At 51.0% G+C, this 21723-nt stretch overlaps 1 protein-coding gene across 6 annotated transcripts in view; it reads right to left on the reverse strand.

Annotated features, from left to right (window-relative positions):
* Positions 1 to 2021: 2021 nt before the first annotated feature.
* The window catches only part of LOC145342892 (A-kinase anchor protein 2-like), a 145889-nt gene continuing 126187 nt past the window's right edge, over positions 2022 to 21723 (reverse strand). For all 6 annotated transcript variants that reach the window (XM_080188453.1, XM_080188454.1, XM_080188449.1 and 3 more), the window contains exons 2-4: positions 18365 to 20792; positions 10587 to 10774; positions 2022 to 3750 (exon numbers count right to left, since the gene is read on the reverse strand). In XM_080188453.1, coding sequence (XP_080044579.1) covers positions 3658 to 3750; positions 10587 to 10774; positions 18365 to 20681 — 2598 coding nt within the window. In that variant the 5' untranslated portion in view covers positions 20682 to 20792 and the 3' untranslated portion in view covers positions 2022 to 3657. The remainder of the gene's footprint in view (positions 3751 to 10586; positions 10775 to 18364; positions 20793 to 21723) is intronic.

Consider the following 21723-nt stretch of genomic DNA (forward strand, 5'->3'; position numbering starts at 1 on the left):
TGAGGTGCCATGATGATGGGCCTACAGTGGTTAGTACTGCTGCCTCACAGCGCCAGGGACCCGGGTGCAATTCCCAGTTTGGGTCTGCGCAGAGTCTGCATGTTCTCCCTGTGTCTGCATGGGTTTCCTCCGGGTGCTCCGGTTTCCCCCCACAGTCTGAAAGACGTGCTGGTTAGGGTGCATTGACCATGCTAAATTCTCCCTCAGTGTACCCGAACAGGCACCGGAGTGTGGTGACCAGGGGATTTTCACACCAATTAGAGTGCTAATGTATGATGTTGAGATGCCAGCGTTGGACTGGGGTGGGCACAGTAAGAAGTCTCACAATGCCAGGTTAAAGTCCAACAGGTTTATCTGACTCACCCGACGAAGGGGCAGCGCTCCAAAAGCTCGTGATTCCAAAGAAACCTGTTGGACTTTAACCTGGCATTGTGAGACTTCTTACTGTGTTAATGTAAACCTACTCGTGACACTAAGAAATAAGCTTGAGAAAAACCTATCAGCTGGCTAATGTGGGGTGGGGCAGTTGGCCGCAGGAGGTCATGTGATCAAATCTCCAGGGGGACGCTTGACCAGAGCTGGCTGACAAAAGGCTTGAGTACAGTTCAGCAAAGAAAGAACCCTCCCTCTCTGCCATTTGGAAATGTTGGAAAATGGAGACTCCTTGAAGCGTATGGGAGCAAGTACTTTCTGTGGCTGCAGGGGTGAAGGATAAGTCAACCGTCAGTCAGTCTGACACATTATTGGTGTCAAATAACAGCCGTTGGAAAAGCAAATAAACCAATGTGCATAGATCTGTGATAAATAAAATGTAGAATCACTGAAAACATTGCTGCTTGTGTGAAAACTCACAGGCCCATGAGCAATAATCCACATCTATATGTCTGCATGTATATATCATATATGAATACAAATATGTTATCGGTTAGTACCTCCCTTTATCTGAAAGGTTAACTTCTAACTCATCATCACTTGTTCATTAAAATTGTTGGCTCATTGGAACACTGACTTTTCACAGAGAAAACTGCATAACACCCGCAAATAACGGAGCAAAAACCGTCCCACAAATGAATAATAGGTTGCAAAATACAATTGGTGATACTTGGGATCTCGACACTGTCACAGTGAGGGCATTCGGCAGCTCGCGGTGGGGCTGGAGTCCAGTGGTGAAGCCCGCTTCCATTCTTAACCCGCATTGCATTGCCCCAGCTGCACTCCTAACACGTACACGGGAGATACTGGGAAGGTGGGGGACTGTCTAGCATAAAGTCACAGAACTGGCACAATGTCATTCTGACGCACAGGGTGCTCCTGGTGGGAGTTTAATCGTCTTTGCTGTCCTGCATCGCCTTATCCAGACAATTAAAAACACTTGAGTGAAACTGGCAAGCCCCCTCATCCATCACCCCTCACCCAACCATCTTTAACACATACAAAAGTCTTCTATAAGTCTCAAATGACTAACCGCTGAAAATAGCAGACACTCTCATGCAATTATTTTGCTAGGTCCTTCTGTCCTTTTACTTCCTATTAACACCCAACTCCATTTTCCTCTGCCTCCTGGTGCCCCCCTCAAGCCCCCTGAAAAATAACCCAGAGAGTATGTTTAGATGCAACAGCCCTCGAGCAGAGGTCCCTGAGTGATGAAATCCCGTTCCCTGCTGCTCAGTTCGATCCTGGAGTCCTGGTTTCTACTATGTTCCCAGTCTGCGCTCCACTTGATGCTGGGAACGGAACTGGATGCAGGGCAGAAACATTCTGACGGTATCTCAACCAGGTCAGCTCTTTGCAGGAAAAAGGAACATGCAGGGGAAGGAGCCTACACTTCACAACCTTGATGCTTCTGCCAAGATTACTCTTCCAAAAATACAAGGGTTCTTCAATTTGACCACAAGGTTTGGGTCTTAGGTTGCAGGTTGGCAAAAAATAAGTTTCTTTTTCGTAAAATGTCATCCGCTCCATTTTTGGGTTCCTCACCCATCAGCTAACTGCCTCCCCCACCCACCCACCCCCCCCGCCCCCTCCTCAACTGCAAAGAAACTCTCTCTCCATATCCTCTCCCCGGGTTTGACTCCCAGTTTGAGTGACCGTGCGGAGTCTGCACATTCTCCCCATGTCTGCGTGGGTTTCCTCCGGGTGCCCCCTGGTTTCCTCCCACAGTCCGAACAAGACGTGCTGGTCAGGGCGCAGTGGCCGTGCTGAGTTCTCCCTCAGTCTACCCGAACAGGCGCCGGAGCGTGGCGACTCGTGGATTTTCACAGTAACTTCATTGCAGTGAGAATGCAAGCCTGCTTGTGACATTAATAAGATGAGGTTTAAAAACTGCACTGTCGCAACGGACAAGAACGTCCAGTTGTCCCTTTGCTTTTCGATTGTGGCACGCACGGACTTCACTGCAATAAATTAATGAAAAAAGCATAATCTTGCCTGCATCGCCTGTACAGTTAGTATGTGGGATAGTGGAATATTTTCTCGGTGGCTGCCAACTTTGGATGATAGAACTACAGGCTCAAGTCATGCAACAAAGAAGGAATAGTGGCTGGATCGAGACAAGCTTTCCAGCAATGCATCTTTGTGGTTTTGACTGCAGTCTGTCAAGCCCCTTGCTGTTTCAGGGGCCCACATTGAACTGTAATCCTTCACCCCAGGCATGTAAGAGAAAAGATAGCTTTATTTAAAAAAGACTATAAAATAGATGCACGCGGAATGGTAGCACAGTGGTAATGTTACTGGCCCTAGAGTTGTAGGTAGTGAAATGTTCAGCGCAACTTGTGGGCCGAAGGGCCTGTTTGTGCTGTAGTTTTTCTATGTTCTGGAGGCTTGGACTGCTGACGCAGGGGTGAAGGTTCGAATCCCAGGCGGGGAGCGATCAGAAAGGATCGGGAGCAAAATGCGAGACTCGGTAACAATGATCACAAAACAGCTGGATTGTCGTTTGAAAAACCGAATTCGCTAATGTCCTTCAGGAGGGGAAATCTGCCCGGTCTGGCCTCCAGAGCCAGAGCGGCGTGATTGGCCCTGAAGGGGGCCCTCACCGGTCGCCCAGTTGTATCAAAGCACTTCACAGGAAAACAGCGCGGTGGGTGTACCTACGCTGGGCGGACTGCAGCGGTTCAAGAAGGCGGCTGGCCCGCCACCTTTCTCACGGGTCACCAGGGATGGGGTAGTAAATGCTGGCCTCGCCAACGAGGCTCCCAGCCCGAGAACAGTAAATTAAAAAAAACGCACGCAAAAAAAAAACCCCCAATCTGACCATGGCTATGTACACGGAAGCTAACACCACTGGAAATCTGAATGACTGCGAATGGAACACAGCTTGTGTGCACAGTAAGATACAGGGACACTAGCGGTATTTATACATATACAAGCAATTGGTGATCCACGTCCTGCAGTCGCTGTCAGGGGATCCTTGCAATTTTTTTTTTGTCGTTGCAACATCCGGGTTGGTTTCGAGACCTCAGGAAAAAGAATCTCCTCTCCGTCCACCGCTCCGTCACCCTCGCGGCCGCCAGATCCCCTACCCGCACAGCGCGTGGGTTTTCGCGATGAATAAATACGCTGCGTCGTACCAGTCCTCCGGCAACGATCACGACAAAAAAAAAACCAGGACAGGGGGAAAATCCTTCATCCTTTTCCTCGCGTGGCAACGTCAAGATTTTACTGCTTCTCCTCGTGGTTGGCGTAAATGCCAGCCTCCCAGCGCAGAGCCATGGCACTTTTTCGGCGGGTCACCCTGGTAGCTTCGAGGACCTGGAAGAGTCACAACACCCGGGAGAAGTGAGCCAGGCAGAAACGGGAATCAGAAAAAAAAACCAGCAAAGGCTTCCAATTTAGAGAAAGAAAAGTCATCCTTCAAAGTGGATTCCCATTGTAGTGCCAACAGGTCGTTTTATAACCCTGGGTAACCTCCTCACCAAATTATGTGTCGATTATACAGGGGCCTTGGTGAGGCCCCGCCTAGAATATTGTGCGCAGTTTTGGTCTCCTTTCCCAAGGGATGCTCTTGCTCTCGAGGAAGCGCGGTGAAGGTTTACCAGCCTGATTCTGGGGATGGCGGGACTGATACATGCGGGGGGGGGGAGATTGACCAGGTTACGATTGTTTTCGCTGGAGTTGAGACGAATGAGGGGAGATCGCACACAGTCTGATAAAATTCTAACAGGAATAGACAGGGTAGTTGCAGGGAGAATGTTCCCGATGGTGGGGGAAGTCCAGAACCAGGTCTGAGGATTCAGGGTAGACCATTTAGGACGGAGATGAGGAGATATTTCTTCACCCAAAGAGTGGTGAGCCTGTGGAATTCATTACCACGGGAAGTAGTTGATGCCAAAACATTGAATTTGTTCAGAAGGCGGCTGGATATAGCACTTGGGGCAAATGGGATCAAAGTTATGGGGGAAAAAGCAGGATCAGGCTATTGAGCTGGATGGTCCGCCGTGATCGTAATGAATGGTGGGGCAGACTCGAAGGGCCAAATGGCCTCCTCCTGCCCCTATCTTCTATGTGAATCCCTGCTCTTTGACAAGTGTGTATTGTACCCAAACCTACACTGCTTGCTTTGGTCTTATTTCAATGTTCTAGGTGAGAAGGTAGGGAGGCACTCACAATTGCAAGTCTCTGACTGTTAGTCACTCAACTGGGAGAGTCACTTTGAGATGCATTTGTGTGTATGAACAAAAGTCAGAAACTAAAGGTACCAATGATTAACCTAGGCTGGATCGGCTCACTCCCATGACATTATGGTATCCATGAAACATTTTGAATTCTTGACTCCCTTTTGTACAGTGTGGAAGGCAGTGTCTGCATATTGTACACTTCAACCAAGCCATTTCACTCTTTTAATCTGTTACACTTTTAAACTAAATTAACTGAAATAAAACACACTCTATTTCTGAATTCTACAGGTTACATTGCGTGCCTCTGAGAATATTTATTAATCTGGTGGAATCCTTTCCCTGACTGAAATAGGCTAAAAGATTCATTAAAAGCCTGAGATCATGTGTTGCATGCAACTAAATATCAGCTGCAATAAACCAATGAATTCATTGGTCAGATGCAACATTCTTGTTACCTGTTCCTGGGACGTGGGAGTCTCTGGTCAGGCCAGCATATCTTGCCCATCCCTAACTGCCCTTGAGTATCATAGAATCCTGCAGAAGGAGGCCATTCGGCCCATCGAGTCTGCATCGACCACAATCCAACCCAGGCCCTATCCCCATAACCCCACACATTTACCCTAGCTAATCCCCCCTGACACTAAGGGGCAATTCAGGATGGCCAATCCACCTAACCCGCACATCTTTGAACCTTTGGGGGGAAAATGGAGCACCTGGAGGGTGGTGGTGAGCCATCTATTTCAACCGCTGTGGGTCTGCGTGCTGTAGGTACACCCACAGTGCTGTTAGGGAGGGAGCTGCAGGGTTTTGACCCAGCGACAGTGAAGGAACGGCGATGTACTTCCATGTCAGGAAGGTGAGTGGCTTGGAGGGGAATTTCAAAGTGGTGGCATTCCCATGTGTCCTTTGAGGAGTTGGTGGTCATGGGTTTGGGGCTGAAGGGATCAAGGGATATGGGAAGGGGAAGGGGGGGATCAGGATATTGAATTTAATGATCAGCCATGATCAGAATGAATGACGGGGCAGGTGTAAAGGGCCGGATGGATTACTCCTGCTTCTAGTTTCTGACTAAGGGGCCTGGGTGAGTCACTGCAGTGCATCTTGTAGGTGCCACCCACTGTCACCATTGTGAGTCGGTGGTGGAGATGGTGCCAACTAATTGGGCTCCATCGTCTTGGATGATATCAAGCTTCTTGACATTAGGATTGATGAAGAATGAAGAATTTCTCCCTTGCCCACAGACACACAGTTCCAGGCCAACCCAGAGGCTTATTTGGAGGAAATCTTTTTTTGAACAGAGGCATGTTTTCAGAAAGGATGGGATGGCGCCAATACAGTATGTCAAACACAGCTAGGATATGTTTGGGTGCCAGCTTCAAACCCAGCCTAGGTAAAATAAGATAAAATGCTTATCATTTATTAGAAAACAACAATTGTTGATGAGATGGAACGCTGACGGGTGTAAATCCATAGCATCTGGCTACAACATACACGGGGCAGGAATATTACAATTATTATCACCCATTTTGACCAGCAGCCATTTTTTATCTGCTCCTGAATTTAATTTTGACTAGTGAGTATCCACTCTAACCTCCACATGGTGAATGGAGAATTCAGAGAATAAGGAACGGCAGCCGGCAGTGGGGGGGGGAGCGGGGAGATTAGAAAGATAATCGCATTTATTTAGCACCTCATTTCCAAGGCACTTTCAGACTGAGATATTTATTTCTCAGTGTTATTTTTCAGAAGATTTAACACCATTCAATTTAAAAGTTTTTTTATTGGTGTCACAAGTATTAACACTGCAATGAAGTTACTGTGAGAATCCCCCAGTCCCCACACACCGGCGCCTGTTCGGGTACACTGATGGAGAATTTAGCACGGCCAGTGCATCCTAACCAGCACGTCTTTCGGACCGTGGGAGGGAACCGGAGGAAACCCACGCAGACTCGGGGAGAATGTGCCGACTCTACACAGTGACCCGAGCCGGGAATTGAACCCGGGTCTCTGGAGCTGTGAGGCAGCAGTGCTAACCACTGTGCCGCCCTTGATTCTTTCGTGGGATGTGAATTGAATTGAATATTTATTATTGTCACACGTAGGCTTACGTTAACACTGCAATGAAGTTATTGTGAAAATCCACACTCCAGCGCCCGTTCGGGTACAGTGAGGGAGAATTTGGCATGGCCAAAGGACCTAACCACAGTATTTGTTGGCCCATCCCCATTTACCCTTGAGGGGGCAGTTAAGAGTCCACCCACATTGCTGGGGTCTGGAGTCACGTGTAGGCCAGACCGGTTAAGGACGGCAGATTTCCTTTCCTAAAGGACATTAGTGAACAACTTGGGTTTTTACAACAATTGATGACATTTTCACAGTCACTGTTACTGAGACCAGTTTTATATTCCAGATTTATTGATTGAATTCCAGTTCCACCATGGTGGGATTTGAACCTGTGACCTCCACGACAGTCTGGCCCTCTGCTCCAGTGATATAACCACTGGGCCACCTTTGCCAAGTTTGAAATATGATGAATGAGGAGATAGTAACACAGTATTATAGAATCCCTACGGCACAGAAGGAGGCCATTTGGCCCATTGAGTCTGTACTGAGCACAATCCCACCCAGGCCTTAGTCCCATAACTCCACACATTTACCCTGCTAATCCCCCTGACACTAGGCTCAATTTAGCATGGCCAATCCACCTGACCTTACAGTTATATTTTGCTGTATATTTTTACGTGGATTTATAATCAGGAGGGGGTGTATGCAACCCCCGCAGTGATTCCCAGCACAGGGAGAAACTAGGACGGATTTAGAGTGATGGGTTGGAGTTTTCTGGTTGTTCACGTCTCACCTTACCATGTGGAACGATACAGCAGATACTCAATAATAGAAGAACCCAGACTGCTGGCCACATCGAGGAAAAGGATTTAGTTCTGGGGTTTGGCCATCGCCAGAATACCAGAGAAAAGCCCCCCCAAGCCCTTGTCATAAGATGTAGCCGCAAGACACTAAGAATTTGCACTCAAAGTTTCGCAGTAATGGGTGCCAATGACTTCTCAACCTTGTAACTCACTGAAATTGTTAGGTGTGGGGTCACGGGAGTAGATCCCAGAATAACCCAGCCACGAGGGGCCGGCAACTCGCCATCGCTGCACCCCCCCTACCCCCCCGCCGCGAGGGGTCATTCCCGAGACTGTTAATGAGAGGCGGGAAGCAGATGTCAGCTCGTTACGTGTGGCGTGGGCACTGCCTCGGCCGCCAGCGACGGGGCAGAGTTGCCATCGCTGCGGGGCAGTGATGGAAAATGACGGAGGTTGATTAGGCGAGTTAAAAAGGGAAGCGGCGAGAGAGAGAGAGAGAGAGACAGAAAGAGGAACTGTTGAGGAGGTTCTTAACCAATGAGGAACTGGTGGATCAATTAAATAATACTTGAACCGTTCCCCGTGGCAAACTCACTTTCCTGGGGTTTCCTCTCTGGTGAAGTTGATTACTGCATCTGTACCGTGTAAAATAGTGCAACATTACAACAGCAGAAAGGCTTACAACTTGTTCCTTTAAGTGGAGAATACATGCATATTCTACTGAACATAGAACCCTACAGTGCAGAAACAGGCCCTTCGGCCCATCGAGTCTGCACCGACCACAATCCCACCCAGGCCCTACCTCCATATCCCTACACATTTACCCACTAATCCCTCTAACCTACCCATCTCAGGACACTAAGGGGCAATTTCTTAGCACGGCCAATCAACCTAACCCGCACATCTTTAGACTGTGGGAGGAAACCGGAGCACCCGGAGGAAACCCACGCAGACACGAGGAGAACATGCGAGCTCCACACAGACAGTGACCCGAGCCGGGAATCGAACCCAGGACCTCTGGAGCTGTGAAGCCGCAGCGCTAACCCACTGTGCTACCGCGCCGCCCACGGTAGCACGGTTCCTTTCAACAGATCTGTTGTACGGAGTACCTTTCTGAGACGTGGCTCCAGGAACCGCGGCAGCCGATCGGCGAGCACAGCAGGATCCCACGGACAACGCCGCAGCAATGACCAAAGTAATCTGGCTCCGAGGTAACGACGAGGCTGTTCGGCGCCTCGGGTTCATCAGCCTCTTCCGTACCAGCGTCCCCCCCACTACCCCTCTGCCCCACTTCACCTCACTCTATCAATATATCCAACCGTTCCTTAATAAAAGCAAATTACTGCGGATGCTGGAATCTGAAACCAAAAGAGAAAACGCTGGAAAACCTCGGCGGGTCTGGCAGCATCTGTCAGGAGAGAAAAGAGCTGACGTTTCGATTCTAGATGACCCTTTGTCAAAGCTAAAAGGCATAAAGAGTGGGCCATTCACACCTTTTATTCTCTCTGTGGGCTGCCATTAGCAGCCTTTTCCCCTGTTTCTGTGGCTATGACTCATCTTTCATTCCCTCACCCTTCCAGCATAAAAATCTCCCCCTTTCTCTGCCTTTTAGCTTTGACAAAGGGTCGTCTGGACTCGAAACGTCAGCTCTTTTCTCTCCTTACAGATGCTGCCAGACCCGCTGAGGTTTTCCAGCATTTTCTCCTATTGTTTCTTTCTCCCCCCAATGTGTTTACCCAGCTTCTCCCAAAATACGACCGTGCTGTTAGGAGGGAAATTTCTGCGGAATCCCCTATTGGGTTTATTAGTGACTATCTTCTATTTGTGGCCTCTGGTTTGGGATTCCCCTCTCAACAGACACCCATCATTTTACAATTCAATGCCCAAGTCTTGTCTTTCCTAGTGAATGCTGAGCAAGGAGGAAAGGCACTGGGATTCACCGTAAAAATCCCCATTGAACAGATCAAAAAAACCACTTGTTTATTTATTCCTTCATGAGACGTGGGTGTCGTTGACAAGGCCATCATTTGTTGCCCATCCCTAATTGCCCTGGAACTGAGTGGCTTCCAATTCAAAGGAGAGTCAACTACACTGCTGTGGCTCTGGAGTCACATGTAGGCCAGACCAGGTAAGGATGGCAGATTTCCTTCCCTAAAGGGCTTTAGTGAACCAGATGGGTTTTTGCAACAATCGATAGTTATAGAACATAGAAACTAGAAGCAGGGGGAGGCTGTTTGGCCCTACAAGCCCCCTCTACCAGTCATTTTAATTCAATACCCTGATCCCTCCTTCTCCCCATATCCCTTGATCCCTTTAGCCCCAAGAGTTATATCTAATTTCTTCTTAAAAACAACGTTTTGGCTTCAACTACTTTCTGTGGTAGTGAATTCCACACATTCACCACCCTCTGGGTGAAGAAATTCCTCCTTACCTTAGTCTTAAAAGCTTTACCTCTTATCCTCAAACTATGACGCCTAGTTCTAGACTCCTCCACAATCAGGAACATTTTTTCTGAATCTACTCTGTCTAATCCTGTTAGAATTTTATGAATTTCAATGAGATCCCCCCTCACTCTTCTAAACTCCAGTGAATATAACCCTAACTCTCTTCGTCTCTCCTCATATGGCAGACCTGCCATCCCAGGAATCAGCTTGGTAAACCTTTGCAGAACTCCCTCTATAAGGACATCCTTCCTCAGATAAGGGACCAAAACTACACACAATACTCCTGGTGTGGCCTCAGCAATGCCCTGCACAATTGCAGTAAAACATCCCTATTCCTAGACTCAAATCCTCTCGCTATGAAGGCCAACATACATCTGCCTTCTTTGCTGCCTGCTGTACCTGCGTGCTAACTTTCAGCGACTGATGCATGATGACACCAAGGTCTCGCTGAGTACGCATCTCCCTCAATTTACCCCCTCAGACACTAGCTTCCAGTTGCAGATTTCACTAACTGGATTCAAATTCCACCAGCTGCCATGGTGAGAGTCGAACCTGTGTCGCTCGATCGTTAGCCTGGGCCTGTGTGCTGCTAGCCCGGTGACATTAACCAGTACGCCACCGGCTCCCCGAAACTGATGGCCCCAAACGTAGCTGCTTACATTGGGTTCGTCTCGCTTCTCCCGCCGTTTGACCTTCTGTATCTCGTAGTCTTCCAGTAACGTCTCCATCAAACCCCTGGAGCGACCGGGCCCTGAAGCTTCCTGTTCTGTAGGCGTGGGCTCTTGCCGCGTGGGAGGCACGGGGCTTTCTGTCGAAGGGGACACTGGGCTGGACTTCTCAATTTTCCCTGCAATTAGAAGAGTTCAATGATAACACTGAGGGCCAACAACACACCATCGGATGTCAAGGTAAAAGATACCGTCAACCTTTGCTGCACTCCCTCTATAAGGACATCCTTCTTTAGGTTAAGACACCAAAACAGCACACAATACTCCAAGCGTGGCCTCTGTACGATTCCTATTCCTAGACTCAAATCCTCTCGCTATGAAGGCCTTCTTTGCTGCCTGCTGTACCTACGTGTCTATTTTCAGTGACTGATGCACAAGGAGACCAAGGCCTCACTGAGTATCCATCGCCCTCAATCTACCCACTCAGACTGGTTAAAGTCCAACAGAATTATTTGGAATCTTTTTGGACCTCTCACCTGATGAAGAAGCAGCGCTCCGAAAGCTCGTGATTCCAAATAAACCTGCTGGACTTTAACCTGGTTGTTATGAGACTTGTTACCGTGCCCACCCCAGTCCAACGCCAGGATCAAGATAAATGATCAATGGGTGAAAGTCAAATGGAGGTAAACTGCAATGGCGGTTATGGCTGGAATTCTCCGGCTGTTCATGCCGGCGGGATTCTCCGATCCTGCCCACTGCGTACCCCCATCCGTGGGTTTTCCACTGGCATCAATGGGAATTTTGGTAGCAAACCTGTTGGACTTTAACCTTGTGTTTACTGTGTTTATCCCAGTCCAACACCGGCATCTCCACATCGTGAATGGGAATTCCCATTGACAACAACTGGACCAGAGAATCCCACTGCTAGCAAGCAACACACACCTCACGCTGGCGGGAAACACATCGCTGGGAGACCAGAGAATCTCACCCAGTCAGTTTATTAGAATTCACTCCAAACCATTTGGACTACCCTCAATTTTAGACTGTCTGATTGCTAATATCAGAGCAATAACAGCATTATTGACAGATGGAAGATGAAGTTTCCTAAATGGTAAGGAATTCTACCAAGACTTGATGGTTTGAGTTATAAGGAGAGGCTGGGACGACTGGGATTCTTTTCCATGGAGCGTAAGAAACTGAGGGGTGATCTTACAGAGGTCTATAAAATAATGCGGGGCACAGATCAGCTAGATAGTCAATGTCTTTTCCCAAAGGTAGGGGAGTCTAAAACTAGAGGGCGTAGGTTTAATTAAGGTGAGGGGGAGAGATACAAAAGGATCCAGAGGGGCAATTTTTTCACGAGAGTGTCTGGAATGAGCTGCCAGAGGTAGTAGTCAGGGCGGGTACAATTTTGTCTTCTAAAAAGCGTTTAGACAGTTACGTGGGTAAAATGGGTATGGAGAGATATGGGCCAAATGTGGGTAATTGGGATTAGCTTAGTGGTAGAAACTGGGCGGCATGGGTAAATTGGGCCGAAGGGCCTGTTTCCATGCTGTAGACTCTCTAACTCCAAATCGTGCTCAAGCTGCTCTCCCTATTGAGAATTATATTTTGCATTGGTTACAGCAAGATATAAGTTTAGTGCTGCCTCCCACTCCCATTGGGTCACTGCACCTTAAAAAGAATGTAAGTCAGTGACTGATGGATATTAATTTATAGTCCTAGCTCTGGTCTGCCCCTCCTTAAACCACTGCTGAATTTACTCTGTTTGGAACTCGGTCAGTCTTCTCAGAACACTCCGTGTCAAAAAAATGATCATTCTTAGGTATTGCATCCCTGCCCCCCGCCTCACAGTGTGTTGACCCTTTAATTCACCTCACTCTTAGTGGGATCTTGCTGTGTACAAATTGGCTGTTGTGTTTCCTACTTTGCTGGTCATGAGGTGGAGATGCCGGCGTTGGACTGGGGTAAACACAGTAAGAAGTCTCACAACGCCAGGTTAAAGTCCAACAGGTTTATCTGATAGGAAATCCTGACGAAGGAACAGTGTTCTGAAAGCTTGTGGGTTTACTACCAAATAAACTGGTTGGACTTTAACCTGGTGTTGCGAGACTTCTTACCGTGTTCCCTACTTTGCCTCTAGCTGGGAAACACTTTTTTTAAAATCATTCACTCGTGGGACATGGGCGTTGCTGGCCGGCCACTGTTTATTGCCCAACCCTAGTTGCCCCAGAGCAGTTGGTGGTGAGCTGCCTTCTTGAAACGCTGATTGGCTTTGCTAGGCCTTTCAGAGGGCAACTGAGAGTCAACCACATTGCTGCGGCTCTGGAGTCTCATGTAGGCCAGACCGGGTAAGGACGGCAGATTTCCTTCCCTCAAGGACATTAGTGAACCAGATGGGTTTTTCCGACGATCATCCTAAGACGTCTCACAGCGCCAGGTTAAATTTCAACAAGTTTATTTGGAATCACAAGCTTTCAGAGCACTGCTCCTGCCTCAGGAGAGTCACATGGTCATCGTTACATCCTTAGTTCCAGGTACTTGTTTATTGAATTCAAATTCCACCATCTGCTTTGGATCCAAATCCCCAGAACATTAGCTGAGTCTGTGGATTAATAGTTGGGTGATAATATCACTAGGCCATCGTCTCCCCATTGGGACACCAAGCGCAGCGCTGTGCAGATACATTGGCCAGGATTTTACTCCCTCCCACAGCGGGTTTTCCAGCAACTGAGGTGGCTCACTTTTGGCTGCCAGCAGAATCTTTCAGTCTGACCAAAGCCAATAGCTATTTGCACTGGGGGAAGAGGGGAGCAACTTTTCGTGGGACTGGAAGATCTAGTAGGCGGCACAGTGGTTGGCGCTGCTGCCATTATTCTTATAGAATAATGGACGAGGCTCAAGGGGCTGAATGGCCTCCTCTTCCTCCAATTTCTTATGATTCTTGTCCTCGGTATCCTGTTTTATCCCTGGGATTTTGTGGGCTTTCTGAACTCGGAGTTAATAAAGGCCGCCAACTTCACTTGGATAAATTTGACCAGAGACCTGTTACATGCAGTGGTACAGTGGTCAGCACTGCTGCCTCACAAGGCCAGGGACTTGGGTTCACATTCCAGCCTTGGGTCACTGTCTGAGCCCAGTTTGCACATTCTCCCCGTGTCTGTGTGGGTTTCCTCCGGGTGCTCCGGTTTCCTCCCACAGTCCAAAGATGAGCGGGTTGGGTTGATTGCTCCTTAGGGATTAGGAGGGTAAATAGATGGGGTTACAGGGTTGGGGTTATTATTAGTGCAGGTTTGATGGACCAAGTGGTCTCCTTCTGCACTATAGGTTAAAGCTATGCAGCTGTGACAGTCACGTGCGCTGCGGCGATGATGAGCATGAACAGTGATGTTGAAGCAGTGAAGCACAATTACTGAGATTGATTGTTGGAGTGGGGACAGCGTTGAGGGACCTCGGGGATCTGAAGGATTTTTTTTAATTAGCAGCTCTTCACTGTAACCAGCAGAGGGCAGTGAGGAACCAGCATCAACAGCACTGAGCTCAGAAGGCAGGCAAGTGTCCAATGTGTCCAATCTTACAGCTACGGACCTTCCCAAGTGGGGGTTAAAGTGTTATACACAATCATTGTATCAGCAACTCGTACGGTCAGAGTTACAGAAGGAGGCCATTTGACCCATCGAGTCTATGCTGGCTCTCTCACATCTATCCTACAGTAAGTTGAGCAGAAATGGGTGCGATATTCTAGTTGGGGGCCTGAGCTTTTATAAGGTTCAGCATTACATCCTTGCTTTTGTTTATCTATAAAAGTTTTTTTTTTATTAGTGTCACAAGTCAGCGCACACCGCAACGAAGTTACTGTGAAAATCCCCTAGTTACCACACTCCGGTGCCTGTTCGGGTACACTGAGGGAGAATTTAGCACGGCCAATGCATCCTTACCAGCAGGTCTTTCAGAATGTGGGAGGAAACCAGAGCACCCGGAGGAAACCCACACAGACATAGGAAGAACGTGCAGACTCCGTACATTCAGTGTTCCAAGGACAGTGACCCCAGGAATTGAACCCAGGTCCCTGGTGTGTGAAGGAGCAGTGCTAAGCACTGTACCACCCGTGCTTCAGTTTCTGGAGCGGAGGATAAACCCCACATCCTTTTAGGTTCAGAAGCAAGAACGTTACCAACTGAACTCTGCCCAACAGACAGCAAATGCTTTTCATCCAGTCCCCCCACAGCTGGCTTGAAACACAAGTCTGATCAGACTGATACATCTCCGATGTGTGCTGTGGAATGGGTGCTTTATGTCAAAAACTGATTTTTGACTTTACTGGTAGCAAACACGTAATTTTTTTTTATATACAAAAGACTAAAGCCAGACTTGGGATCAAAGATGCACATTTGCATCACTATACTTTGCATGTTCCAACACCATTAAAGGGGGGACAACCTGTCGGCGAAACCACACCAAGAACAGAGGAATATGAATGGGGGGACAAGCCATTAGATATAACTACCTGGACAATGGGAGTCTGGCTCTGAAAGGAATGTGTCCAGACATAATCTCATCAGGCAATCAGCCATGACCATATTTGAGCCATTGGTCAGTTGGAGAGAGAGGTTGTGTGACAAGCCAACTGAGTGGCACAGTGGTTAGCACTGCTGCTTCACAGCGCCAGGGACCTGGGTTCAATTCCTGGCTCGGGTTACTGTTTGTGTGGAGTTTGCACATTCTCCCCATGTCCGCGTGGATTTCCTCTGGGTGCTCCGGTTTCCTCCTGCAGTCCGAAAGACATGCTGTTTAGGTGCATTGGCTGTGCCAAATTCTCCCTCAGTGTACCCAAACCGGTATCTGAGTGTGGCGACGGGGAGATTTTCATAGTAACTTCATTGCAGTGTTAATGTTAGCCTGCTTGTAACTAACAAATAAACTTTAAACTAACCCACTGGGGACTTAAGCACCTGTTTTTTCAATGGAACCGGACAAGCAAGAGAGGCACTGAAGGAACGAGACACTGAGTGGGTGTCCTCCCCCACTTCTCTCTCTCTCTCTCTTTCCCTCCAGATAACTTGTAAGTTTTGAACCCTGTCTGCTCATTTTTAACCATCCAGATACACACAGAAATTTTAGAAAGAACTTAAGCCCCTGTCTCCAGAAGCACAACTGAATGATCTGACCCCATCTTTAAAGCTGCTTGATGCTAAAAGCAGCGGGACCACCCACTGCAGCCCATCAAAGCTGGATAAGTCACCAACCTTCAAGGGCAATATCATAGAATAGAATCACTACAATGCAGGAGGAGGCCATTCGGGCCATCAAGTCTGCACCAACTCTCCAACACAGCGTCCCACTCAGATCCTATCCCACGACTTCACACATTTACCCCACTAGTCCCCCTTGCCCACACATCTTGGGACACTAAGGGGAAATTTAGCATGGCTAATCCACCTAACCCGCCAATCTTTGGACTGTGGGAGGAAACCCACGCAGACACAGGGAGAACATGCAGACTTCGCACAGACAGTGACCCAAGCCGGAAATTGAACCTGGTCGGACTTTAGCCTGGTTTTGTGAGACTTCTTACTGTGTTTATCCCAGTCCAACGCCGGCATCTCCACATCATGCCTGAAGTCTGAGCAGGGTCACATTTCCGCTCTGCTCCAGAATCTCTGAAAATTAAAGCTGAGTGGAAAATGGTCTTTAAGTGGTAAATAATTGGCCATTTAAAGGCCTCAACTGGGGCGAGAGCAGCTAGGCCACACCAGGCCTCAACTATCCCAGTGTTAAATGGTGGAGAGGTCTGGGTGGGCAGAACCCATGTGGGCAGGCCATCCACGTACTCCCCCACCTACAAACCTGCAGGTGGGGGAATGTAAAACATAATGGGCGATATGGTGGTCAGCACTGCTGCCTCACAGCCCCAGGGACGCGGGTTCGATTCCCAGCTTGGGTCACTGTCTGTGTGGAGTTTGCACATTCTCCCCGTGTCTGCGTGGGTTTCCTCCAGGTTCCCCAAAGACATGTGGGTTAGGTGGATTGGACATACTAACTTGCCCCGAAGTATTGGGGGGGTGGGGGGGGGGGGGTGGTGGGGGGCTTCTCCGGATAAATCCATGGGGTTATGGGGCCTGGGTGGGATTGTGGTAGGTGCAGACTCGATGGCCAAATGGCCTCCTCATGCACTGTAGGGATCCTATGATTCTACAATAGGATCAGAGAGATTTACAGCACGGAAACAGGCCCTTCGGCCCAACTTGTCCATGGCGCCTTTTTTTAAACCCCCGATTGCCCGCCCATATCCCTCTGTACCCATCTTACCCACGTAACTGTCTAAATGCTTTGTACAAGACAAAGATATACGACAAGATTGTCCCTCTATTCTGTCACACCACCCACACACGCGCAGGGTCCAAGTGATGTGTGACGGTCGTGCTGGAACGGTTGTTCCGTTCAGCAAAGCACAGCAACACCCCGCTCTCCCGCCACCCCCACCGCTCCCCCCCCCCCACCCCCTCACCCCCACCCCACCTCCGCCCTCCCTCTCAGGAGTGAAGGGAAGATTTCACTTCACAAGTTGATGACCTCTTGATAGTTCATTTCCTGTGTGGGACATGGGCCTTGTTTTGGGGGGGGGGGTTTGGGGATGCGGGGGGGGGAACGGGCAGGGCAGAGGTTGGTGACATCGTAACAGGAAACAGACATCGCCTGCGGGTGATTTGATCCTGGCGCGGTGACAGTGTCCTCACAGCGGGACCCGGGCGGCTGCCAAGGAAGGGTAGGCCCGATGTTGGAGTTTTGTCTGTCAAAAGCGCGGACGGGACACGGTCGACGGGGCAGAGACTGACCCGAGCGGAGCAAAACACGAGTTTACGTGGAGGGTGATCTCGCTTGTCTGAGGAAGCACCTCGGAGGAGATGCCGCACAAATTCCCCTGAATTCTACCTATCGTGAGGCCTGGTTTCGAAGATCAGGCACGTCATTCTATCTGGGCCCAACCATCAGTAGCGTTTACAGATGGAAAATAAACCCCTCTCGTAATGTCCGGAATACAACAGACTAAGGGCGGGGTTGGGTCAATTAAATTAAATTAAATTCAATTCAATTCAATTCCAATTGAAGAATTGTGAATCATAGAAACATACAATGCAGAATTGAGTCCATTTAGCTTATCAATCCTGCACTGAATCTCTGACAGAGAATCTCAGCCAGGTTCAATCCCTACACATTTACCCCCCTAACCTACACATTCGTAGAATCATAGAAACCCTACAGTGCAGAAAGAGGCCCTTCGGCCCATCAAGTCTGCACCGACCACAATCCCACCCAGGCCCTACCCCCATATCATTACCCACTAACCCCTCTAATCTAAGCATCTTAGGACACCGAGGGGCAATTTAGCATGGTCGATCCACCTAACCCGCACATCTTTGGAGGGTGGGAGGAAACTGGAGCACCCGGAGGAACCCCACGCAGACACGGGCCCAATGGCCTGTTGGGCTTCTACGTAAAGGGAAGGAGGTCTTTTGGTTCACTGTAGCTGTGCTGACTCTTTGAAAGAGCCAATTAGTTCTGGCCCCCCTGCGCTTGCCTGCAAATTCTCCCAATTGTATCCATTGGGCCAAAGTTGGCACAAGCTGACTGCTGGCACCCCCACACCCAATCCCCCCCCAGTGGTTGGGTGCATGAGTCCGAATCGAGGGTGCGGCGTGCTGTAAAGAACCGAGTCTCCTGCCTCTAAAGTTGGAGGGCAACGTCTACAGAATGTTTCAGGGTCTTACCGGGGGCCGTGGTTCTGGGGGAGTGGCCGTGTGTCGGACGTGGGGGCTGGCTGAATTTGCCGGGCGCCTGCACCGTCCGGAGGATCTCCCTCTGGCGCCGCAGCTCCTCCTCCCTGTCCTGGGCCGCTCGGATGTCCTGCTCGATCATCGACAGGGTCTTCTGCTTGCGGGAGCGCAGCTTGAAGGGCCCCGCCTGGGCGATGACCTCGGGCTCCTGCGAGTGGCTGGCAAAGACGTTGTTGCGGGAGTAATCGGTGGGCTCCAGGTAGCTGGCACTGTCGCTGAAGGGGCTGAACTCGGGCTTGTACAGGGACGGGGGGGGGGACCCGGCGCGGGGGGCATCGGCGCTGCCCGCGGCTGAGGGGAGGCTCCCCCCCTTGGGGCTGTCCGCCTCGCCGGTGGGGGAGCCCTTTGGCACGGAGGGCGGCCGATCCTGCGCCGACGGCGGGGACGCCCGCGGCCTCGCCAGAGGGGGGTCGGCGCCCTCTGGCTTGCGGCCCGCCGCCTGGCCAGCCTCGCCCGCTGGAGCATCCGTGCCGCCCTGCTGAGCCAGCGCGAGCTGGATGGCGTTCCGCACCAGCATCTCGGCTCGGCACCGCAGCTCCCGCTCGGAGTCCGGAGGCCGCGGGGGGGTCAGCTGGGACGGCTCACCGTCGCCGGGCGAGCTCAAGGCTCCGTCCCTCCCGCGGGGGCCCTCGTCTCTCTCTCGCTCGACGGGGGTCAGCGCGTGGGGGGTCTGGGGCTGGGAGAACTCCTGGGACCCCCCCAGGGAGTAGTCCAGGGACACGTTCGCCGTCTCGTTCGAGGCTCCGCTGTCGCTCACGTTGTCGATACTGAAGTCGTTGGAAAGGGTCTCCATCACGGTGGTGTCCTGGGACCGCAGGGACAGCTCGTCCAGGCCAGAGTCCAGTTCCTCCGGCGCGGCGGGCAGGCATTTGTCGTCCGGCTCCGAAACGTCGCTGTCGCCGTCCTCGCTCAACACCGCCAGCACCGCCCTGACCCGGGTGAACCCCTCCTCGTCCGCGCAGACCTGGTGGTTCAGCTCGGCCCTCGTGCCGTCGCCAAGGTGTTGCTCGGGGGACGGTTGCCGGGGCGACGCCAGGCCCGGGGCCTCCCTCTGCTGGTCGTCCGGCACGAAGCTGACTTTGGAAGCTTTGGCGAGGGCCACCTCGCTGGCCCCCACCTGCACCGTCTGCCCCCGCGCCTCCGCTGGCTCAGTCCCCGCCCCCGCTGCCGGCGCCGGGCCTTCCCTTCTAGGCCCCTCGGCCGTCTTTAATCCCGGCCTCGGGGCCACCCCCCTGGCGGCGGCCGGCCGCCTGTGTCCGGGCTGGGTGCCGCTTTCGGGCCCGCTCTCCATTTTCAAGAACTGCTGCCTCGCCGTGGAGAAATCTATCTGCTCCGTGACGATGTCTTCTCTGCTCACGACGACGGGCTCTGGCGTTACGAAAACGTGGGCCTTCTGCCGTGGGGAGACCGGGGAGAGGCCCCCACTTTGCTTCTTCTGCTTCCGTTCTGCGTACTTCTTGTGCGACTCCAGTTTGTCTGGGTCCAGCTGCTCTTCGATGGACTTCTCCTGCGGTGGCTTCCATTTCTCCGCAATGCTGGGGTTCTTCTTCACCACCTGGCTTTTAATCACCTCCTGCCTCGCCCGCTCCAGCTCCGCTATTTCATTGGACGCTCGCATCTTCTTAACCCTGTAGGCTTCGCTCGTGTCTTCGTCCACAAAAAGTCTGGAGGGTTTTTTGTCCTTGTGGGAGGCCCGCAGTTCAAATTTGACCTCTTTCTTCAGGGGGACGGCGGCAGCTTCTCCGTCCTGCGAGGGCCTCCTGGAATTTGACCCCGGCCGCCGCTCGCCCCCCACCTTGCCCTGACTGGGGACGGGCTCCGCCGCGGCGTTGCCCAGCGAATGGCCGTTCAGCTTCGCCTCGTCCTTCCTCGCGTCGCCAGCCTCCTGCGGCTCAACGAGGGGCGGCCCTTCCCTCGTCACGGTTACGGCGGGACTGGCGGGCGGGGCTGCAGCGTCGGGCGCCGCGGCGACAGCCGGGCCCGGCTCAACCACCGTCACGGTGCCCGAGACGGGAGAAGCCGGCACGTTTGATCCGTTCTCCAGATTGGAATCGCAACAGTTGGCTTCCAGGACCTCATCCAGGTACCGGATCTCCTTCGCAACGTCGCTGTCCAGCGACTCGTGACGGCTCTGGATGCCGTTCTGGCCTCTCCCACCCAGGTGATTGAGCTGGCCGTCCACTGCAGCCGATTCCGAGACTGCCATCTTTGGCGTCACCGTGCTGCTGGTCTTTGTACCGTCTATTTCCATCCTCCTCTCTTGTCCAGAAGACAAATGAGCAGGGCTGGACGAATCACTCCTCTTTCTGCATCTTCCCTCCTTCTGTTCACTCTCGTCCTCCAGGGGGCTGGGAGGGGGCTTCTGCACAAAGTAAAAAGGCGAAAATCATTAAGAGTCTCAAACAGCGTGAAAAATACATCACCTTACAGTTACGAACATAAGAAATAGGAGCAGGAGTAGGCCATCTAGCCCTTCGAGCCTGCCCCACCATTCAATAAGATCATGGCTGATCTGTCGTGGCTCAGTTCCACTCTCCCGCCCTCTCCCCATAACCCTTAATCCCCTCTCTTATCAAGAACCCATCAACCCGCTGCTTAAATATATTTAGCGAGGCAGCCTCCACCACTTCAACGGGCAGAGAATTCCAGAGATTCACCACCCTTTGAGTGAAGAAGTTCCTCCTCAACTCCGTTCTAAACCGCCTCCCCTTTATCTTGAGGCTGTGCCCCCTAGTCCTACTGTCTTTTTTGAGCGGGAAGAGTCTCTCCACCTCTATCCTATCCATCCCATTCATCATCTTATACGTCTCAATGAGATCTCCCCTCATTCTTCTAAACTCTAACGAGTACAAGCCTAGTTTATTCAGCCTCTCCTCATAGCTCAATCCCCTCAACTCCGGTATCAGCCTAGTAAACCTCCTCTGCACTCCCTCCAGGGCCAAAATATCCTTGTGCAGGTGCGGCGCCCAAAACTGCACACAGTACTCCAGCTGCGGCCTCACCAATGCCCTATACAGCTGCAGCAAGACCTCCCTACTTTTATATTCAATCCCCCTCGCTATAGGAGCAGGAGTAGGCCATCTAGCCCTTGGAGCCTGCCCCGCCATTCAATAAGATCATGGCTGATCTGAAGTGGATCAGTTCCACTCTCCCGCCCTCTCCCCATAACCCTTAATCCCCTCTCTCATCAAAAACCTATCTACCCGTGGCTTAAATATATTTAGCGAGGCAGCCTCCACCACTTCAACGGGCAGAGAATTCCAGAGATTCACCACCCCTTGAGTGAAGAAGTT

Source organism: Carcharhinus amblyrhynchos, chromosome 5 (genome assembly GCF_965287045.1).
Source record: "Carcharhinus amblyrhynchos chromosome 5, sCarAmb.v2.hapA, whole genome shotgun sequence".
NCBI lineage: Eukaryota > Metazoa > Chordata > Chondrichthyes > Carcharhiniformes > Carcharhinidae > Carcharhinus > Carcharhinus amblyrhynchos.